The sequence below is a fragment of the Seriola aureovittata genome, chromosome 14, assembly GCF_021018895.1.
Source record: "Seriola aureovittata isolate HTS-2021-v1 ecotype China chromosome 14, ASM2101889v1, whole genome shotgun sequence".
Classification (NCBI taxonomy): domain Eukaryota; kingdom Metazoa; phylum Chordata; class Actinopteri; order Carangiformes; family Carangidae; genus Seriola; species Seriola aureovittata.
Genome location: NC_079377.1, coordinates 18,730,007 through 18,751,365, shown reverse-complemented (window position 1 = coordinate 18,751,365; position 21,359 = coordinate 18,730,007). Strand labels below are relative to the sequence as shown.

At 42.1% G+C, this 21,359-nt stretch overlaps 1 protein-coding gene across 4 annotated transcripts in view; it reads left to right on the top strand.

Annotated features, from left to right (window-relative positions):
• The first annotated feature begins 1,496 nt into the window (after positions 1 to 1,496).
• Positions 1,497 to 21,359, top strand: part of sdccag8 (SHH signaling and ciliogenesis regulator sdccag8) — a 68,360-nt gene continuing 48,497 nt past the window's right edge. For 2 of the 4 annotated variants that reach the window (XM_056394892.1, XM_056394891.1), the window contains exons 1-13: positions 1,497 to 1,674; positions 2,750 to 2,893; positions 3,038 to 3,123; positions 3,321 to 3,434; positions 3,513 to 3,638; positions 4,100 to 4,195; positions 4,608 to 4,672; positions 4,831 to 5,031; positions 5,385 to 5,523; positions 5,699 to 5,851; positions 6,247 to 6,381; positions 7,321 to 7,437; positions 7,997 to 8,139. In XM_056394892.1, coding sequence (XP_056250867.1) covers positions 1,608 to 1,674; positions 2,750 to 2,893; positions 3,038 to 3,123; positions 3,321 to 3,434; positions 3,513 to 3,638; positions 4,100 to 4,195; positions 4,608 to 4,672; positions 4,831 to 5,031; positions 5,385 to 5,523; positions 5,699 to 5,851; positions 6,247 to 6,381; positions 7,321 to 7,437; positions 7,997 to 8,139 — 1,586 coding nt within the window. In that variant the 5' untranslated portion in view covers positions 1,497 to 1,607. Of the gene's footprint in view, positions 1,675 to 1,815; positions 1,921 to 2,749; positions 2,894 to 3,037; positions 3,124 to 3,320; positions 3,435 to 3,512; positions 3,639 to 4,099; positions 4,196 to 4,607; positions 4,673 to 4,830; positions 5,032 to 5,384; positions 5,524 to 5,698; positions 5,852 to 6,246; positions 6,382 to 7,320; positions 7,438 to 7,996; positions 8,140 to 21,359 lie in introns of all 4 variants that reach the window. The other 2 variants (XM_056394893.1, XM_056394890.1) reach the window with 2 other exon arrangements.

Here is a 21,359-nt window from a genome sequence, read left to right as displayed (position 1 = left end):
TCACCTTGTATCAGCAATCTGATCTTTGTTCGCATGCCTCTGCACGCAGTTGTCTGATGGTGACTCACTGGCCTGCCATGAAAAAAGTGAAAGTGACAGAGGGCAATGTGCAGCAGATCAGTGCCAAACACCAGGGGAACTTTAACCCCATAGCTACAGGACTCTTAACTTTCTTTGTCTGCAGTATTGTTCTCAAGCTATTTTTATTGCATTAATAGTTCTCTTGCGGTTTATATTCTTATCTGCATCATATTCTCTATTGCAGCAGTAATTTCCCTATGGCAATCATTGAAGCTTTTTCTTGTCAAATGTAATTAACAAATGAGACTGGAAATTACCTAGATGTCCAGAAAATTGTCCAAAATAACTACTTGTATTTTTGACCACTACAGGGCACAAACTCCAAATCACTCTTCAAAGAAACACCCCTGCAAATCACCATGAGCCTTTTGTGTTGTTATAGCTCATGTATAAGGTAGGGCTGATTTATTTTCTGATACCAAGGGCTTGCCGTAACTGTATTTTGTTCAGATGCCAAATATATAACAAATAGGCCTATTACATATGGGGCTCATACACAGTAACATTTTACTTTAAGTCCATCTATTTAAATTCATTTTAATACTCTCCTGTGGTTCCCAGCCTTCTTCTTGTGTCCCCTTACAAAAAAGAAGTGTCTTGTTGGGGGCCCTTGTCATCTGTCAGATATCTATGAGTTGTTCTCCTCTAAATGTCTCACATTGTTTCATTAAAATAGCTGATTCAGGCCCAAATAGGTAATAAAACTCTCAAATATTTTACAAAAAAGAAAAACTTTGACAAAAGTCCTAAAAAAAAACCAAAACAGAATTATATAAATTTTTCTTCTTTTCTTCACCATTACTTATTTAATTACCCCTCCGATATATCTTGTTTGGATGGGACAGACCCACAGGTTGGGAAATATGCAAATCCTTTTTATATTTTATTTATGTGGGTTTACAAATGTATTTTTTGTATTTGTGTAAGGTTTTATATTTACAGATCACACATTTAACGGATTGTCAATCTGTTCACACAGATAATATTGAGACAAATCTACCTGCATATTGATAATGTGATGATTATCATGTCAGGTCTTCTGTATTTTTACTTAAGTGGGACTTTGAATGCAGTACTTTGTAAGTATTGTAACACTGTGGTATTCTGAGTACTTCTTCATTGCTCGTACCACTGAAGTCTGCTGAGGTTTTGTGTGTTAAGTTGCAATACGCCGTATTCACCACAGGGCCGCAGCCGTGAAACTACTAATTGTGACGAGACACAATGACTACAACTCCCAGCATCTCCGAATTCGGAAGTGGGAGCCGTTGGCAGATGGTTGCCTCGTTTTGGTATTCATGTACACACTGACTGAACTCCGCGCGGGGCGGTCACATAGGTTACATGGTGGAAGAAAACCATCCCGGGGCACACAGGTTTTATAAAACAAACACATCAACGTTGAGAACCGATGACCGTTACGACGTGCGAAATATGATCGTTGTTGTTGTTGTAGTTGTGCATGTTTAGTTAGCCTAGCATGTTTGGTTAGTAAGATAACGTGAAATAACGTCAGTTATACATCAATGAAACCGTTGGACTCAGACGAGGAGGAACCGGAGCAGCTGGGTGCTTACCTGAAAGAACTGAGACGTAAATTGACGTTTTACCTTGCTAAATTTGCTAACTTAAGTTCTTTACATAATGAGCAGCTAAATTGTAAATTACATACAGTAGCCTAGCTTTGTTATAGCTAGGTGTCATAAAAGGTGAATGTCTCAATTATACTTACAGCCGTAGCGTTAGAGCAATGTCACCGACACCACTATTATTAAGCAGTGTCACTGCCACCTGTTGCTGATTCCTCAGTCTAATTAACGAACAAGCGTCCTGGGCTAGGTAAGGCTACATTATCATGAAAACAAACATTAATCTATCGTGCTCTAATTTCAGATAGCTAACATTATTTCACCATTACCAAGTAATGGTAATGGTGGCCAAAAACATTTGCCACCAACGTGTGTAAATTGATAGTGAAGCTGAGTAACAGCTATTATATGTTTTAGAAATCCACCTTCATTAATGTGGCTATATTTGGCCAAAACTGATATTGAATTGACTTGGTTTACATTAGATATTCAAACTTCAAATGATAAAAAAGTACAAATCTTTTTATAAGGAAGTGTCCCACTAACCATGGCCAGATTACCTCCTGAGGGGCCAGGGGCTTCAAATTATTTGTTGGGCCCGACTGTACATGGCAGGTACATTATTTACCCAGGCTCTGGAAAACCAACCAATGCTCTAAAGCTGAAATGATTAGTTGATTAATTGATTAGTTGGTTGATAGAAAGATTAATGGTCAACAATTTTGACAGTTGATTAATTGTTAAAGTTTTTTAAGCAAAAAAAATTGACTGTTGGTTAGAAAGTATTTGAATGAAATGGGGCTGCAACTAATGATTATTTCCATTATCAAGTAATCTGATTATTTTGGTTAAGATTATTTTCTTGATCATTTGAGGAGGTTTTTTCCTTTTAAGTGTCAGAAAAAGGGTGACAAAAGCCAATCATGTATTCCCAAAACCCAAGGTGGTGCTTCTGTGGTTCTTTTCTTCAATTTATAAGTTTAAAAAATTGGAGAAAGTTGAAAAACACCAACTCAACTGTCACGTGGCACAGAAATGATATAGTGAAAGAAATGTCTCTGTGTGTATATTGGTTTCAGAGCGAGCCAACCAGAATATCCAGCAGCTGAGCAGTGCTCTGGAGCAAGAGGTGGAGGAGGTCAGAGGCAGTGATGGCAGCCTATTCTCTGCCATGGCAGAAGAGGACAAGGCAGTATGGAGCCAAAAGACACAGAGCGAAGCAGGTGACTCAGTGATTAGTTTTGACAGCAGTTTGACAGAGGCTCTGACCTTATAGAGCAGCACCTGGAGATTTCCCTCTGCATAATCTTGTTGACAGACAGTACACAAATCTATAATAATTTCTTGTGTGTCTTTTGGTACTGAAGTTAATCAACTGAAGAGCCTTCTACTGAAGCAGTGCAGAGAAATTCCTGCTCCTCTCTCTCCTTCAAAGACACAGTCTCCACCCAAGGTAGAATATGCAGCTTTGCATGGCAAACCATTTAAATGCATTAGACCAAAAAGCCTATTACAGAATGATCTGTTATGCTACATTCTCCATTGTAAAATGTGGTAAATCATTCAGGCTTTCCGATGGTATCAGTATTTTGCATGCCATTTGCTGTGTTGTGTCTCATTTTTCATTGTCACTCTTCTTACCCTTGTTAGAGAGGCCAACATGAAGGAAGGACCAGTTTGCCTGCCTTTCAGGATTTGGTCCCAATGATTCACAACCAATCAGAGTACATTCAACACCTGGAGGCTGAGGTCAATCTCTGCAAGGTATGTGCACAAATGTACGTGTGTGTCTATATATAGACACAAGTTTCGATTAATTTCTGTGTGTGTGTGTGACTTCAGGAAGAGCTGCAGGGGATGAAACAGCGAATCAGAGTGGTGGTTGTGGAGAATGAGAAGCTGCAATCTGAGCTGAAATCCAAAGCTGTGGATGAATCTCTGAAAGAGTACACGATCCGCAACTCCATGGTACTGTGTGTGTATGTGTGTGTGTTCGAAAAGCCAAATCATACATTTGTGTATGATTTGGGTGTTTTTGGTAAATAGTGTGTGTTTTATTTCATTGTTATGCAGGCAGTTGTGCTTGAGTTGAATATTTTCATAGCAGTATTTTCATATCGGTGTGTTATTCTGTTATTCTCTTACTTGTTTTAACCTTTTCTGTCCATCACTTGACATCCAAAGGAAAATAATTTGAGGAAATTTTTGTCAGCCATGATGGCTGTTGTTTCATGCAGTATTTCGTAGTGTGAAGACAGAAACTGAGTAAATGTCATTATATCCAACAAGCATTGCAAAGTGATCAAAATAAATGTAAACTACACATAAATAGGTGTTAATAACCTTAAACTCTAAATAACACAGGCATTGTTGATTAAATGATCACCTGTGGAAAAGTGGCTCATTATCTGTCCTGATGTGTTCCTCAGGTTAATGAGAGTATGGCAGCCAACGGCCACATAACCTCAAATATAGGCCACAGCGTGCTGCAGAGAGCAGAACACTCCACATGGAAAAATGAACTGGTAGGGATAATCGACCTGTGCTCCCCTTTCTTCTAGTTACTGTTCACTTCTCATCTTCCATCTTCATCCCACATGGGTCTCAGCAGTCATAGAATTTCAGTATCATAGGTTTCTATCTTTATGGTCAAGACAAGAAATTTTTGGGAAATTCCCATTTTGCCCATGTGTTACTTTACTTACTTTACTAAAAAAATGTTTATATATATATATATGTACCAAATTGTATTTCCAGCTTATTTTGTGCAGTCCTTTGCAATGTGACCTCTTTGAAACTCTTTAAAACTGGAAAAAACAGCCATTAATTGTTCTGAAAACCTGTTGTGGAATCATAATCTCATACCATCGCATCCTGTTTAATTCATTGTGATCCAAAGCCACATATATATGTTCTGAAAATGTTTATGTTCCTCAGGAACAATTGAAAGTTATCTACCAGGCCCAGGTTGAAAGCTTGGAGGCCCAGGTCATCTCCCTAAGGTCAGTGTACTACCATGCTATGCTGTGAAGCCAGTGTAGCCAGTAACTCAGGCTTTTTCCTTTTTTTTTGTTTTTTTAAGCATTAAGAGAACAGTACTCATCTCCTGCCCCCTTTTCCCCCTCTGTTTCTCCATCTGATCTTTTGCTTCCATCGACAGGAAGGATCTGTCAGTCAGTCACAAGGAGTGTGAAGATGTGAAGGTTCGTCTGAGACACAGGGAGAAGCAGGCTGTGGATGCACTGAGGGCTGATGGGGCTCCCCGTGTGGCAGGATTGTGTCTAAAGTGTGCACAGCATGAAGCTGTGTTGGCTGGGACTCACACAAATCTGCATGTCCAGGCTATTGACAGGCTCACAAAGTCAGTACACACACACACACACACACACACACACACACACACACACGCACACACACACTACATTTTGCAGATCATCACAAGTTATCCACAGTGGACCGATTCTTCATACCTTGTAATTTAAGGTTTAAATTTCTGATTACATTATTGTACCCTGAATATTTTTTGTTCATTAATTATGTGTCTGTAGGAGATTTTCTTATAGATCATGTTTTTATGTGATCACCTGTTTTTATTAGTTATTACATGTGCATAGCAAAATACTAAACATGTACAAAGACAGAGAGATACGAAAATAAGGGCCCCCATGTTGTTTTAAAGCTGGTTGAGCATTTTCTTGTCTGTTGATCTTCCAGAGAGCGTGATGAGTTACTGGTGGCTCTGCGTGCTGTGAGGGCTAGTCAGCAGGAGGCGCAACAGAGGGAGTGGTCTGCCTGTCTCCAGGTCAAACAGGCCGTGGAGATGGCGGAAGAAGCAAATCTGCACAAAGCTAGGGTATGGGAAACATACACACACCTTTCCAGCTGTGTTCACTCAAACAGCATTTTTATTTCTAAAGCTCTTTGACTCAGCCAGAAGATTCCTCCTGAGTTGTCCTCTGATATTGTGTTTCCTCTTCTTTCTGTGGCTGGTTACTCCTGGCAAACTGACTGTATCTGTATGCATGCAGGTGGAGGTGCAGTGTGAGCAGTTGTCCAGGGAGCTGATTCGACAGAGGGAACAGCTGGAACGAGAAGCACAGGCCTTGCAGGAGAGACTGGCAGAGGCCAGAGAAGAGGGCCGTGCTGAGGCCCGCAAACAGAAAGACGAGCTGGCACATACAGTAAATCCTACTTATTCTCTATTTGTGTGTATAGAGAACTCTGGACTGGAACTATTTTATGTGGATGTAGTACCAATCCAAAGTTCTGCTTCTCTTGAAATACTGAACTCTACTTGAATATTAATGCACAAATTGAAAATGAGCCCTCATACTTCAATGAGATTAACAACCACAAGAGGGAAGTACTTAAATTGTTTGGCAGAAATATTAAATTAAATGTTTTTTATTCGATTGCGTAGTACAAATATCGAAATATTTACTATTTGTTGTGTTTAACTGTATGGAGTCCATGTATAGTGGCAGTTTTTATTGAAGGTCTTTAAGTTTCTGTAAAAAGCAAACATGAATGTTATTACTTTTTTATGAAATGTCCATGGAAAAATTGTGTGTTCCAGGTGTCCAGCCTCTCACAGCGTGTTGCTGAGTTGGAAGGGCAACTAGACAGAGCTCACAGAGACAAGACCTCCCTGACCAATCAGCTGGAAGACACTCTTCGCAAACTCACCAATCAGGAACAAGACAATACCAAGGTGCGGTGTGTGTGCATTGTGCAAGAAGGCATTAAGTCAACATGTATTGTTAGATATCATTGGTGCTTATGTTGCCCATATTTTGCATTGTGCAGTCTGAATCAACATGATCCAGGACAACTGTTAAGGCTGTTTCAGCTTTAGGAAAATACAGCTACCTTACTTCAATGAAAGATTGAAATGCTGCTTGACCAGCACCTAACAAGAGATGGCTTTAGCTTTGATGGAACAGAGGTGAAGAACACTCCTGATACTTTTGTGCTGTCTACTTGTAATGCCTCTTGAAATCCACTGGATGGTAGCAGAGTTTTATCTATTTCAGTTCAATTTATTTTCTGGCTGTTGTGGGAGGAATAAATTCAACATGAGTGCATAAATAAGTTTAAGGTAAAGTAAAGACCCATGCTTAGTTTATGGTTTAATAATGTTGTAATGTACAATTTGGGTATATATGCATGCAAATGGTAGAAAAGCATTGACTAAATTCCCTAGTGGGCTGCAGGGTTTGGCTTAAACTGAAAGACTCTGGCATTTCAAGCATTTCATTTCAACAAATTTGATGCCCTGCTAAAGTGTCGTGAAGACAGTGAATCCTTACCAACTTTAGCTTGTGAGCAATTCCTCACAATTTTATATCCTCACAATTAAGTGATTTTGTTTTTTTTTTTATTATTAGTAATAAATGATAGTGATAAAATTATCGAAGCACATAGTGTAGTTATTTTAAATATAATGAAGATAGAAACAGTCATTAGAGTACTATAACATACTGTATTTGAACACTGAGCCTTACACTGGAAAAAAACACTCATCTGATGATTCAAATGAGTGATCATCAAGATAAGGATGGGGAAGGATGATAAAAAGAAAAAATGGACAGGAAGTAATATTTGTTAATAAAAGGACTGGCTGTTTTTAATCAGTCCTTGTCATCTCTAGGTGAGTGTGGAGCTCCGATATCAACTCAGCCAGGCCCAATTGAAGAAAGATGAGGCAGAGAGAGAGCTCCGAGAGCTCAACACTAAGACCAACAGACAGATGGAAAAAGCTGCCCAGGTACGTCTGCGTTCAACCCATTGATTAGTTGAGATTTATTAGATGAATTAGATTAGGTCAGTAACTTTAAAGTTATCCAAGTTATCAATTAATTTGTTGATTATTTAGTAAGCAGTCACCATTTTTTCAGGAAGCTATACTGACGTGCAAGAAGCAAAATCAAGATCCCCTCAAATGTTTATGGTCAAACTTTCACATTTATTCCAAATAATTTGAAGAAGAATTTATTATATAGACAGTCCAGTGGGAATAAAGATAAGAATGCAGTGCAAGAAAAGTCCTGGTTACACTTTTCAGTGACACAGCCCTTGTGAATTAGAATCCTTCATACAAAATATGAACTGCTCTGATTTAAAAATAAATAAAAAATACAGTTTTACCGTTTGGAATCAAACATTTTTAATTTTAGAAGATTAAACCTCGAATCATTTCCCTGTCAACCTTTACATGACGTTGTAATCAGCCTTTGACATTGTGTTTGTTTGAGGGCATGAGGTAGATTGTTGTGAAAGATTTCCTTACCACCTCTTCCCTCTCTCCTTCCATCTCTGCGGGACAGGAAGTGGAAAGGCTGAGCTCAGAGCTGGTTGGCTGTCGGCAGCATCTGGAGGCGGTCCAAAAGGATGGGAGCCAATGGCAGGCCGAAGCCCTGAGCCTAGCAGAACAGCTGGCAAATGCCCAGCGCCAACTGCACCTCACCAGGTAGTACCTAATCCTATTATACATGCCACCACACTCACGCACACACACATACACACAGCGCTCCCCTCTGCCCAGCTCCTGCCCAGCTCAGCCCAGTCCAGTCCAGTTCAGACCAGCACACCAACTGTACCGCACCAGGTAACAGCTAATCCTATTATACAAACCACACACACATAAACACACATGCGCGCCACTGTGCCATGGTCCCGGTACCAACTGGACCTCACCAGGTCACCTCTAATCCTGTTAAGCATGCCACAACATAATGCAATACACACACACATACACATATATACACACACAAACACACTTCCCGCTCTGTGCCACTAGGCCAGTGCCCAGCCCAGCAACAGCTCCAGCAGAGCCAAAATGGCGTCTGAGCCTTTCTTCTGTCCCTGGCGTGCACACACACACACACACACACACACACACACACACACACACACACACACACACACACACACACACACACACACACACATACACACAGAAAAGTGTGGCTGATGGTCACTGGACAGCCTGGCCTCCGTGCCACCTGCCAGTGCCCTGCACCCGTTCTCACGACGGGCGCTACCGGCTCTCCCCCTGTTATCTCCATCTTCTATCTTTCTTTCTATTGCTGCATCTTTCCATCCCATTTTTTTCCCTGTATCATTTCCTCTGTTCCTCTTTTATATATTCATCCTACCCATCCAGCCATACATTTATCTTTTGTCCATCTTTTTGTCTTCATGTCTTTAGCTGTTTTTCCTTATCATCCTCTATTATTTAAATAATTCCTTTTCTTTTCTCACTGTCATCTCATCTTTCATTGTCCTCTCCATCCCATCTCTCCTGTCCTCCTGCATTCCTCTTTTCTCCTTTCCTTCCTTCTATCTCTCCTGTCATTCGCTGGCTGCTGTTCTCTTCCACACCATCCACTGCCAGGGCCATGCCAGCCCATGCCAGCCGCCCAGGGCACTCTCTCACCCCCGCTGCCCACAGCCGAGGTGTCTGAGATGGGCACAGATGTGGCGGTGGTGCCCTGTGGTGCTGAAGGCTGCGGGAGACAAGTTTGTTCAGTCTGTGTGTGTGTGTGTGTGTGTGTGTGTGTGTGTGTGTGTGTGTGTGTGTGTGTGTGTGTGTTTGTGTATATTTGTGTGTATTTTGGTTTATGTGTCCGTCAGCCTGGTGGTGTGTGTGTTTGTGTCCACTGCTGCTCCTGGCTCTGATCTGTGTTTAAGTGTGTTTTTCTGTCAGCTGGCCAGCGCTGACACACTGGCTGCATGGCGGGCTGTGATGTGTTTTAAGGGATGAAGCAAGGAGCATGTGTATGTGTGTGTTTGTGTGTGTGTGTGTGTGTGTGTGTGTGTGTGTGTGTGTGTGTTTGTGTGTGTATTTTGCAGCCAGCTGTGGAGAATGACATGCATATTAATGTGGCAACATGATGACTTTGACCTGTGCTAGAGGAGTCACTGGACTAAACCATTTTACTGCCATGTGTGCGGGTGTATGTGCATGAGAGAGTTTATAGTTTTATCTGTCCGCAGATGCATACTAGATGTTTGACAGCTGTTGACTTGGCTGAGCGTGTAGCCATTCAAATTCAATTTTGGTCATTAGCAGTGAAAGCCACTTCTGATACTGATTTAATATGTAATTCCTTTTCCTACAGTACTGCATGAGAAGAAGGTTCACATGTTCACATGCAGTATCACAGTGCTAGAACTTTTAAAAAGCAGAATTGTCATAATGTAATTCACAGAAAATGGAGGGCACAGGGATAACCATCATAAAAACTACAAATCCCTGGAGAAAAAAAACTAACACACTAAATAACTATGCCATGTTGTACCACCACTTTTGGTAAATGGGTTAATAGCTCTTCTGAACAGTCAGACTTGAAGGGGTAATAATTGTTCAAGTATTGAGATAACGGCGTACACGTTCGAACAATCTTTCTTCTAACAAAGGCATTCATAACTGTGTGATCAATTACAAACAGAGAGCTTGAGAGAGAATTTCGAACTCTGCTTACTTTCTCACCTCTGCACACCTGGCTGAATGTGTGAGACAAAAGGTGTGGACAGATGGGAGTTTAGACAATGTTTGATCATCTGACAAGCTTTTGGGTTGAAACATACTGATGCCTTTAGAAAGATACAATATGTACAAATTACTTTTTTAGCTTTAGAGCAGCTGCGGGTCATCACTAGGTCACTTTTTGATATTATGTTCATCATCAAGTTGCATAGCATTGTGAATACGGAAAGAAACTCAATGAGGATTTTGTTTTCTGGTCTCATCACACTTAAGCTGTCCAGCAGGCTACTTTTCCCAAACCTGTTTTTTAGAGGGCCATAAAGTCTTCCCATCTATCCATTGATCCAGCCATTGTCTATTGCTATAATATCACAATAAAGATAAAGATATATTAAACTGTCTTTTTGAGATACATGCAGATGAAGGAGGGCATCTAACAAAATGGGGACCGTGGACATTTTTGGAGCAGCATAGCGAGCAAATCAAGCATCAAACACAGCAGCACACACCCACACACATCCACTTGTCGCATACACACCTGCTGAAATTTTGTCACAGCCTTTGTCCCTCTTCAGGCGAGCATTGTGTTTTTTCACCCTTTTTGGTTTTTTTACTCACTTGTCATGATCTCTGTTGCTTTTCTGTCATGCTGCTCCAACCTACATGAATAGACCTCAAGCGATTGTCCCCTTCCCTCCCTCCCTCTCTCTGCCTCTGTCTCTTTTGCTCTCTGTCTGTCCATCTGTGGGCCTTCTGGGGTTATGCAGAACCACATGTAGTTTATTCGTAGTCATGCCTCTGTTTGCCCTCTCTCGTTGTTCACTACAGAGTCATGCACGAGTCTTTGTAGCCTTAGTGGGCTGGTTTGTGTAACTGTGTTTGAGTGTGTTGGTAGAGAGTGAGTCGTGAGGCTTGAAGGCATTTGTATGACCAGCCATCGAAGGCAGCTCTTTGATTCTCTCTTTGCAACTTGCTCGCTCTCCCCTTTCATTCTGTCCTCCTCTCGTGGCCCAAATGATCACAGCCCGTCTTCAAACAGGGGACATGAAGCACAGCCAGCCTCTGTTTGATTTTTGATAGCCCTTCCTTCCTTTCTAATAAACACATACTTATGCACACATACACACACATATTGGTTTGTACAATTGCATACTTGCAAATGTGCACACTGATATGCACATCAGTCGAATCCACATGCCTGTATACACAGACAAAAACGCACACGCACACAGACACACACACACACGCACACACACAGATGCATGCACGCATCCGTGGGTCCCATGGCGGCTGGTGCGCTGTGCTGTGCTCCAGGATTGGATCATCAGCCAGCTGTGAGTTGGACAGCCCAGGATCTGTCCTAATCCCTGCCACTCTGTTCACATCGCCTCACATACACACACACATACACACACACACTCCAGTCCCAGCCCCAGCCCAGCAGAGGGCTTTACTAAGTTTGTTTTGTTTGTTTGCTCCTGTCTTTCTTCACTTTCTTTCTTTTCTTCTTTCCTTGTCTCCATCCGGCCTTCTCTCTCCCTGTGTTGTGATCACAGATCCCAAAGGCCATCGTGAAAACTGCCCAGCATAACTTCTGTTTCTACACATGCCAGATAGGCTTGAATGGATAGATGTGTGTTTGCATGCGTTAGTGTATCCATTGTTAGATGAGACCTGAGGCCTGCTTTGTGTTTGGGATAAGTCAAATGTCTGCGAAGCCCCAAATCTTCCACCAGTTCTGTTATCCCCATGAAATCAAGCATCCATGTTCATGAGGACACTTGCTTAGAGCTGTAGACGGACCTGAAGCTGAAAATACTTCAGTGAATAAGTTAGCTTGCAATCACTTTTTCACCTAGAACTTCTAACTGGATTCCTGGGCCAGGAAATGTCCAAACATGACTGTTCATATAATTTGATCTGCGTCTGTTTGTCGTGAACAGTAGAGCTTTCAGCTAAAACCCTCTGGTAGTGAATTTGATCAGGAGGCGTGGAGGCTGGCAGGCAGATCCGATGCAATGAAACTTGCATGGGTGCTTGCAGTGGCGGCAACCCAAGAAACTGTTGATGGACACCAGAAGTGGAGGAAGCTGTCAGCTGAAGGAAGCTTTATGGGCTTGGGTAGCCCAGAGGATTGAAGCTTTTATGGTCTTTGAAGCAAAACCTCAGGTGTGGAAGGAGTATGGGGGGGGCATGGGGAAACTCCTCAAAGAATGAATGGAAAACTGTCAGATACTAGGAAAAGGATGAATGAGCTTAACTAGACTGTTCTCAAGAAGAACTGCAGACCTTGATTATTGTTAAGCAGTGTTACACTTTAAGGATCTTTTGAACCTACATGGGATGGATGAGTATTGAGACACAGGGACAACTTTGCCCACCTCTCCGGCAGAGATCACTGTGGCAATGTGGGACGCCTCCCTGTGGAGATATGCGGGGCATTTCCAAGTGGGAGGAGGAGACGCCATGGCAAATCTAACACACTGAAGGGATTATACTGATTGTCCCACCTGTCCTGGGAATGCAGTGGGATCTGTGGTTTGGGAAGTTGGGCTTCCCTTGCAATGGAATCAATAGTGAACAAACTCTATAATGTATGACCTCTACCAACTTTGACATCGCATATTTTCAACAATTAGAGCATGGCAGACAAGCTGATATTAGTTTCATTGTGTCAGAGCAGCTCAGATAGTGTTACAGTTGTAAAGGGAAGTGTTGTTGACTGGATGCTGAGATCTTTGAATGCATTTATTGTCATGCCCTATACAGTTTCACCCACGTCTAGTTAGGAGAGAAGAGATGAGGTGTTAACACAGTATGAACAGTACGAAATGGGTTCAACACTTAGAGAAAATGGTATGAGATGACAGATCATGCATATTGATCAACATTAATAAAGTTGTGGTTAAAACAGACAGGCTAGGAGGAGATACATAGTTCCTGAGTTTTAAGGCCACACTCCTTTCTTTTACATGAAATCCAAAGATAGATGATAAGAAGTGAAAAGAGAGAGGAAGAGGTAGAAAGAGAGAGTCAAGACAAAGCTCGAGACCAACCGCTGTGACTCTTGTTCACAAAGTTCCCCAAACTCTATTAAACATGTCACGCTGCTGCTCTCTCTCTCTGTACTTCTACTTGGTTCTCTCTCTCTTTTTTTCTTCCCTCAGTTGTACATCATGATAGCAAGGTCTGGAAAGGCGGTGAACAGAACCGTGTGTATGTGTGTGAGGGCGGAGAAGTGTAAATGAGGAAGGTGAGGCAGCAGATGCCGCGTCCCGCCAGAGGCTCGCTTTGAGCAGCGAGTGAAATCTGGGCGCGACAAAACTGCTGCAAACCAACTCGGTGGGAGGCCCTTGTCCAATCACGGCCCGGAATAAAAGGGCCGGGGCGCCATGCGGGCTGCAGTCGCTCAGGAGAGGTGGGGGCCATAATGAACCTTCAAGCGCTGCCAGCGAGTGCGCACACACTTGAGCACAGCATCTTTCTTTCTACCTGGCATTAACAGTGCCTAACCACTGTCAACACACACATGCATGCACACAACCTCTACAGCAACTATGTTTGTGTGACTTTCTGCGTGTGCGTGAGCACATGTTTGAAGTGTCCTTGTTTTGTGATGCATTTTGACTCCTGTGTGAGCGTGCAGTTAGATGAGTTTGCTTGCACGCCTTTGTGCAAATGTTAAGTGTTGATACCTTTGGGCTACACCTGTGTCTGTTAAGTTTGATGTGTGTGTCTCTGTGTGACAGCAGCGGGGCAGTGCCAGGTATGAGGCTTGCTGTGTGTTTTTGTGTGATTGCGTGTGTGTTTGTGTGCGCGTGTGCTTGTCTGGTCGGCAGCCATGTTGTTGGGTAGCAGATGGCACCATGGTTGGCAGGGGAGGGGCTGCTTAGCACAACTAATCAGACAGTTACGGATAGGGCAGCTGGGAGGGCCGTCGGCCAGCCGTGTGTGTGTATGTGTGTGTGTGTGTACCACAGAGTGCCATGATGTTGACAGTGGTGGGCCCGTTGGCCTGGTGACGAGACCTTGCCGCGTTCTTCTCTCCTCGCTGTCGGAGTGCCCTCTCTGCCATCCTGCCTTCTCACCTCTCTCTCTCGCACTCTTGCTGTCTCTCTTGCTCAGTCTGTTGAGACCTGCTTGGTCTTTTATCTTTCTTTTAGTTTCTTTGACCCTTCATTTCCTTTTGTCTCTCTGTCACACTGTCTTTCTGTCTTACTCTCTGCTGCATCTTTCTTTCGTTGGTCTTTTGATTGTAAGTTTATTTGTGTTAATTTAGTTGACGTGACAGTAATTAAAACAATGTGTGTTTTTGTCAAGCTGGGTAAGAAAACACTATTTTATTAGTTCATTAAAAAGCCTTTTTAAAAACATGGCTTCTTGAGCAGGAACATTTCCTCTATCCTAACATTAAGCATATCGTGTTTTCATAATTTCAAAAGCTTTCAATGTTGTACACATGTTGACATTGATCAAGTGAGTCTCTTCTGTGTTTGTTTGTGAAAAACTTGGAGAACAACAAAAAAAAAGCACAGACTTCTTCTAATGCAGCCCTTATCTAATTAAATGCTCTCATCGTGTTGTGTTGTTTCCATTCCCCTGCTTATGATTCTGGTCTTCCACTATCACTTTCACCCTGTTGTAGTATGTCCACAGTTACAGCAAATACACTAAACATAAGACACCTGAGAGTGAGGTCATGATTCTTGTAGCTCATGAAACTGCTTAGCTTCACTAACTGATCTTCAACACTGAGTGTTGTATTTAACATCAGTCCTTTTTATCAAGTAGTCCATGATCTCTAAAACAAAAAAGACCAAATCTCAAGATTGTAATGTTTTGATTTTCAAATTCTTATTTCAGTTCGAGTGTTTGGATTACATTTGAATTGATTTTATACAACTAATATTATTAAATCAGTAATGTCATAGAGATTTGAATCTGTTTCAAGATGAGTGAAGGATGAATATTTACATCTGGGGGAAACAGTAGTGTAGTTATGACAAGCATATCCAACAAATAGCTTTATTCCTTGTTCTTCCTTGTCACAGTCATTTCACCTGTGTACATCTTTTTCTTATCTTTTGCATTGTTTCCTTTATTGTTCACTCATGCAAGCCATATATTGTAGGTAGATGCTGCTAAGTGCCAGGAGACGAGTGCCCATCTCTCCACACCTCCTTACATCCATCCACCATCTCTATTTTATCAGAGCATAAATGATACCATGAGCCCCCCTGAGCTTACCTTGCTAACTCTAACTCTGTAACTGCATCAACTTAATTACACTAGAAAAATATAATAATGGTTAAAATGTGGACGCTATGAATTCAGCAGTGGAAAATCATACACCATAAGTACCAGGATTATTAAGCAGAGCTGTAATCTGTCCATCCTGCGGGGCTGGGAATGGATGGAATAGACAGATCGCTGACTGGGAGACCTCAGGCAAGATGGAGGCAAATCTGTCGGCTACAACTGTTGTCACCCCAGCCAAGTGTGCCCTGGGACACTGGCCTACATACACACACTACGGCTGGAGGACAGAGAACGAAAGGGAGAGCACCAGCTCTCTGTCTTCCATTCACCATCCACTTTGTACCTGATTCTGGGTTCATCTGTTCTTGCCTTCCCTCTCATGCAATACATGCATAAAACCACCTCTTCAAACTATGCATGTATCTGTTTGTTTATGGAACAACTTGAAATGTTCTGAAAAAAAAATCCCTGGCTGTCTCCGGCGGTGTTGGTTAAAAAGGATATAGTGACAAGTTTACCAGGGGATTTCTTCGTTTTAGTGGGTTGTACTGCATGTTACTGGATTGTGGTCGCAGTGAGCATGGATCTTTGTGTGTGTCTGTGTGTGTGTCTGTGTGTGTGTGTCTGTGTGTGTGTGTGTGTGTGTGTGTGTGTGTGTGTGTGTGTGTGTGTGTGTGTGTGTGTGTGTTGTGTGTGTGTGTGTGTGTGTGTGTGTGTGTGTGTGTGTGTCATCTGGTCAACTTTGTGCCTTCACACATCCCTGCTGTGAGGGTGGCACCATCAGTGACTCTACACTGTGCCCACTGCCCAGTAGGCACAGCTTTCATCCAACATGACAGAACCTCTCTCTGCTCTTCTTTTCCCCTCATTTCTCTCTTTTACCTCACTCACTCTCTTTTACCTGATTGATCTGTCCTTTTATCTTTTCATCCTCTTTTCTTTTCATTTTTTTATCCTTCATATAGCTGCACTTTGTTCTCTTTTTTGTCTCTTGTCTTCAATCCATCCCTTTCTCTCTGTTGCCCTTTGTGGGCACAACACTGCCAAGCAGTGCCTTATAGGTAGTATGACACTGCCCCCATCTGCAGATTTTATCTGGATGATCAAAAAGACAGGCACAAGAGATAGGAGGGATGAGGATAAGACTGGAGCAATGTAGCAGCTGAGTGGAGATGTGGAAGATACATGAAGAATTATGGTAGAGAAGAGAGTGAGTTAAGGACGGCGTTATATAATAGAAGCAGTGGACAGGAAACATGCATCTGGCACTGGATGTGAGGCTTTGCCATCAGCTATTGAAGGAATGCCGTCTATGAAATCAGTTATGCTGGTCCACTTTTGGCGCTATGTTTATGTTCCATGACATCTGAGAGAAACCTAAAACAAAATAAACAATTGCAGTGTTAGTTTTTAGTGCTTCCACACATTATCCATTGAAATGATAAGAAGCAGTGTTGCTGTTTATTGTCTCTGGTGTAATCATTATCATAAGCAATCATAAAATGAAGACAATCCATATAGCTTGTGAAAAAAAAAAAGCCTTTGCATTTTTCAAAGAGATGAACATACTTCAAAAGGCCTGTTGCTCAATTACAGCTTGTTGTTAATAATTATGCCCATTGTCAAATACCATAGTTTCTCATCATTCAAACCGAAGCGCTGTGTGAAAAAGGTTGAAGGATGACACACGACCCTGACAGTGATGCTGTTTAATGCAGTCTGTTAGTAAGGAGATATAGGTAAAGACATGGCAGAATAAATATGAAGAAGATGACACTAGAGGTGAAGCTGGAAATGGAAGGCAGGGCAAACAGACAAAGGTAGATGTAGCTGAGAATAAAGAAGTAGAGGAGATATGGAAATTATGTGGAGAAGAGGTTTTAGGAGAATCCAGAGGAAGTTTTTATTGAGAGACAAGTGAGTGGATGGCATAGAGGAGGCAGAAGGGAGCATAGGACAAAAAGCTGTGAGGCTAGTGATGGTGTGTATATAATGGCGGGCACCAGGTGGGCACAAGCCCCCCTACAGTGCCATCTCCAGCCCTAGTCCCTCCTGCTGAGTTTAAAAAAGCCTCTCTTTGTTTTCCACCTCAATGACCACCTCTCCCTCACTAGGCATTTGATCTAATGGCCCAGGAGTACAGACACAGAGGACAGGAGAGGAGATGAGTTTGCATAGGGTGTGGAAGAAATGAGGAAAAGAGGTGGGCAAGTAAGCAGATTCAGGAGGAGTTCACCAAAGATTATGAGGAGTGGGTTTGGAGAGAGATGGCGCATGTTCCTTCCTGCCAGTTGCCCCCAAGTTTATAACTGAGTGGGAGGAGTGAGGGGCATTTGAAACAACATCAGCTATGTCTCAGGTGTGAAGTGAATTCCAACACAGGTGGATTGTGCTCACACCAGGAGAGAACACTCCATGTGGTACAAAGTTTGAGTTTGCACACCTCTCTCTCTCAATGATTTGTTTTTTTCCTCATATAAAACTTTCTCTGTAATCTTTTTTTTTTCTATTAGAAAAATTGACATGTGTTGCATCCAGATTTATTATTGAACATCACCTTGAAATGCACTTGTATGTTTGTAAACATGCAAATATTTTTTTTAATTCAATAATTTTTTCCTGTCACAATCTTATTATTTAATATATTACAATATACAGTATTTGTTAATATATTTATATCAAAACTTTCATATCGTCTAACATGTATGATACGCTCAAATGTAATGAGAAGTATTTTTAAACTGTTATCCTGATTGAAATAATTAATTTTCGGCAGTCGTTTACCTTCTCAGCTGAAATTGATTTGACCCCCAGCTCTACCACATATGCTACCCACAACTATTTCTGTAGGGCACAGATTTGACACTGACGTTGCGTCCTGGGTTTCTGGATTGGGTCAGCAGGGGAGCATATTGTACGTATGCTCTGTGTTTATTTTTAAAAATCACAGATGCCTGTGCTGCCAGTCCGCTCTTCCTGTGTTACGACCACCAATCATCTGTGCCAATTAAGACTTTTAAACTTCTCTCGCTCTGTTTTCAGAGCAGATAGATGATGACAGAGGCCAATCAGCAGCTAATTACTTCAATCTAGAGCTGGTTTTTCTCTGAGCGAGTGTGTGCTTTAACAGCAAATGTTTGTTTCTGTGAGGGTCATGAGTATTTATAACTGTCTGTTATATATGCATGCATTTATTCATATGCATGAGAGAGTTAAAAACAGCTTTTAAGATGTGCATATTTCAAGAGTGTTATTGTCCATAGTGTGTGTGTGTGTGTGTGTGTGTGTGTGTGTGTGTGTGTGTTGTGTGTGTGTGTGTGTGTGTGTGTGTGTGTTTGTTGGGGGGAGCATATTTCTTTTTTTTTTTTTTTTTTTTGCTAATTTAACATTTGCAGTTTTCTGTTTTTCGGGCACAATTGGCTCGCCACTGACCTTGGTGGTGGTGGGGGGGCTTTAGCGCTCCTTGAAGAAGAAAAGAGGCTTGGGCCGCCCGCTGTAAACAAAGTTGACTTGCCGACAGATGGATTGAATGACAGAGAGGCTAACTGAGCCAGGAATGGGCCTGGCAGCATCGCACTGAGCAGAGAGAGAGGGAGGGAGAGAGAGAGAGAGAGAGCGAAAGAGAGAGATAAAGGGGGGGGGGGGAAGAGGTGGCCAACAGGAGAGGAGGTGTGAACAGGTGCAGGGCCGCTGAAGGAAGAACCAGCAGATGGAGAGAGACACAGCCAGTTTAGTTACAGGAAAAAAAGGGTGGGAGGGAAAAGAGGAGGGAGCAGGGAGAGATGGAAACAGCAGAAAAAAAAGATCGGAGCAGAGATGAGAACGCTCTGGACGGATAGATAGACAGATATTGTAGATGGAAATATGGGCTGGGCAGAGAGCAAACGAACAGTGAGGCTACATCAGGCTACCTCTGCGTTTGATGTGTTTGTTTCATAAGGTAGAGCGGCAAGATGAAGAGAGGGGAGCAGAGTGATTGACTTACATCACCCCGAGGTTTAATAAAAACGTGCTAAAACACATCGAGGTGCGTGAGAAAAAATTGTGTGACACCGTGTGTCGCCTGCTACACAAAACAATTCAGATGTTTATTGTACGCAGCATCGCTGATATGCAGCACAGCAAATGTTCAATATGTCACTTTATTTTCTCGTCTATTGTTGGCAGTATCGGTTAGACAGGCCTGCACGAGGCCTCTGTCTCACCATCTCTCAGTCGCACACATGAAAAAAGCACACTCACACATAAGCAGGAATCATATTTGTAGTTCTGCATATCAAACTGTTGAATATTAATGTTGTCTGATTGATGCAGTCCATCATAAATAGCTGTGGATCCACTGGAATTCCTCCACAAGAATGAATCATCAGGGTTGTCACCATTTTTGAGCATTTGAGATGCGAGCAAATAGCAAACAGTTGTAATTTTATAGTACAGTGTCAGTAACATTGTGTCAACATCAAAGTCAAATAATAGCTTTGGGTGCATCAGTTTTCATAATTGATTTGAATACTGTTTTTTTTTTTTTTAATCTACGTATATAGTTAAATGTATCAGTTTAATTTCAAATGTATCTTAAAAAAATACAATCAAGAGTGTTTTTATTTCTGTTGATATTGTTATTTAGATCTTAGATGAAAGCAGGTGAAGATATGACAGGTAATTCACAAATCTGTAAAAGTCTGATACTTTATAAAAGACAAATTTAAAATTATTGATATTTAAATATAGAGAAGATGATGGAGTTATCAACTCAAATACTGTCACAGTATAACTTATTGGTATAGATGGTCCTCTATAACAGAAACAGTATCATTTCCTCCTCATCTCTTTGCAGTGATCATCAGTGTCTTAAAACAATCGGTCTCGTTTGTCGCGAACAAAGCTTGTGTGTTTGTATGTTTTTGCTATAGGCCGGGTTCACAGTCTGATCACCTGTATGGTAATTCCACACCTGTTATTTTGCAGCACAGGGTCATTACAGAGCATAAATATCAATATGTATTTATTTCCGCAATTGTTCGCTTTAGTTTTCCATTAGTTTTCATGTTTAGAATATATAGACATTATTTATCTTTACTCCTTTACCTTGGTTTTGGCAACTGAATGCTTCCAAAAAGTAACTCAACTTTGAACAGAGCTTCATCAGTCACATTGTTTTTTTCATATTTGAAATTACAACAAAATATGTTGTATATTTTGTGTATTTTACATGTACGCGAAGATTTGCCCTTATTATTTGTGTGTTTATGAACACACACAGCTACCTGTGTATGTGACTTCAGTTTGTATGTATGTGTATCTCTGAGTGATATTGTGTTTACAGGGAGAGAATATAGTCTTCTTTACTTTAGTCCAAGCAGCGGTCAGTGGTGTCTGGCGTTGGCAAATGTCTTCTGTTCCTCCAAGTCCACCGTCTGACTCCAATTTGTGCTCGTTCTCTGATAAACCGCGGCATTTGGTGGTTCTGGCGTGGGATGCCGGCTGCACCATGGGGTGCTGCAAACTCCGCGCTTGGTCAGGCCCTGGCACCCCACATCTAATGGGCAACAGCTTGAATAGTGCCCACTTAGGCAGGCAGTGCGGACTGGGCCCCCTCTTCTTCCTCACCACTCCAGCCATCTAGCCAGCCAGCCACCGCCTCTGCCACCTCCCACTTACCCAGCAGCCACTGTACCTGGCCGCAGCCCCAGAGCCATTCCAGCCTACCTTAGGCCCCTGGCCCATGCAGCTCTCGCCATACTTATCAAGCTGTCCTACAGCGCATCAGGCCAGGCATATACAAACAGGCCCAGCCATCCTCTAACTGAATATTCAGTCTATTGCCTCCTAGGCCCAAACAAGAGTTCCTGCCACAGGCAGCAACCCAGAGCCCATTCACCAATTAGCTGGAAGGCAGATTATTGTCCAGGGAGAATTATCCAGCTCCAGCCCCACAC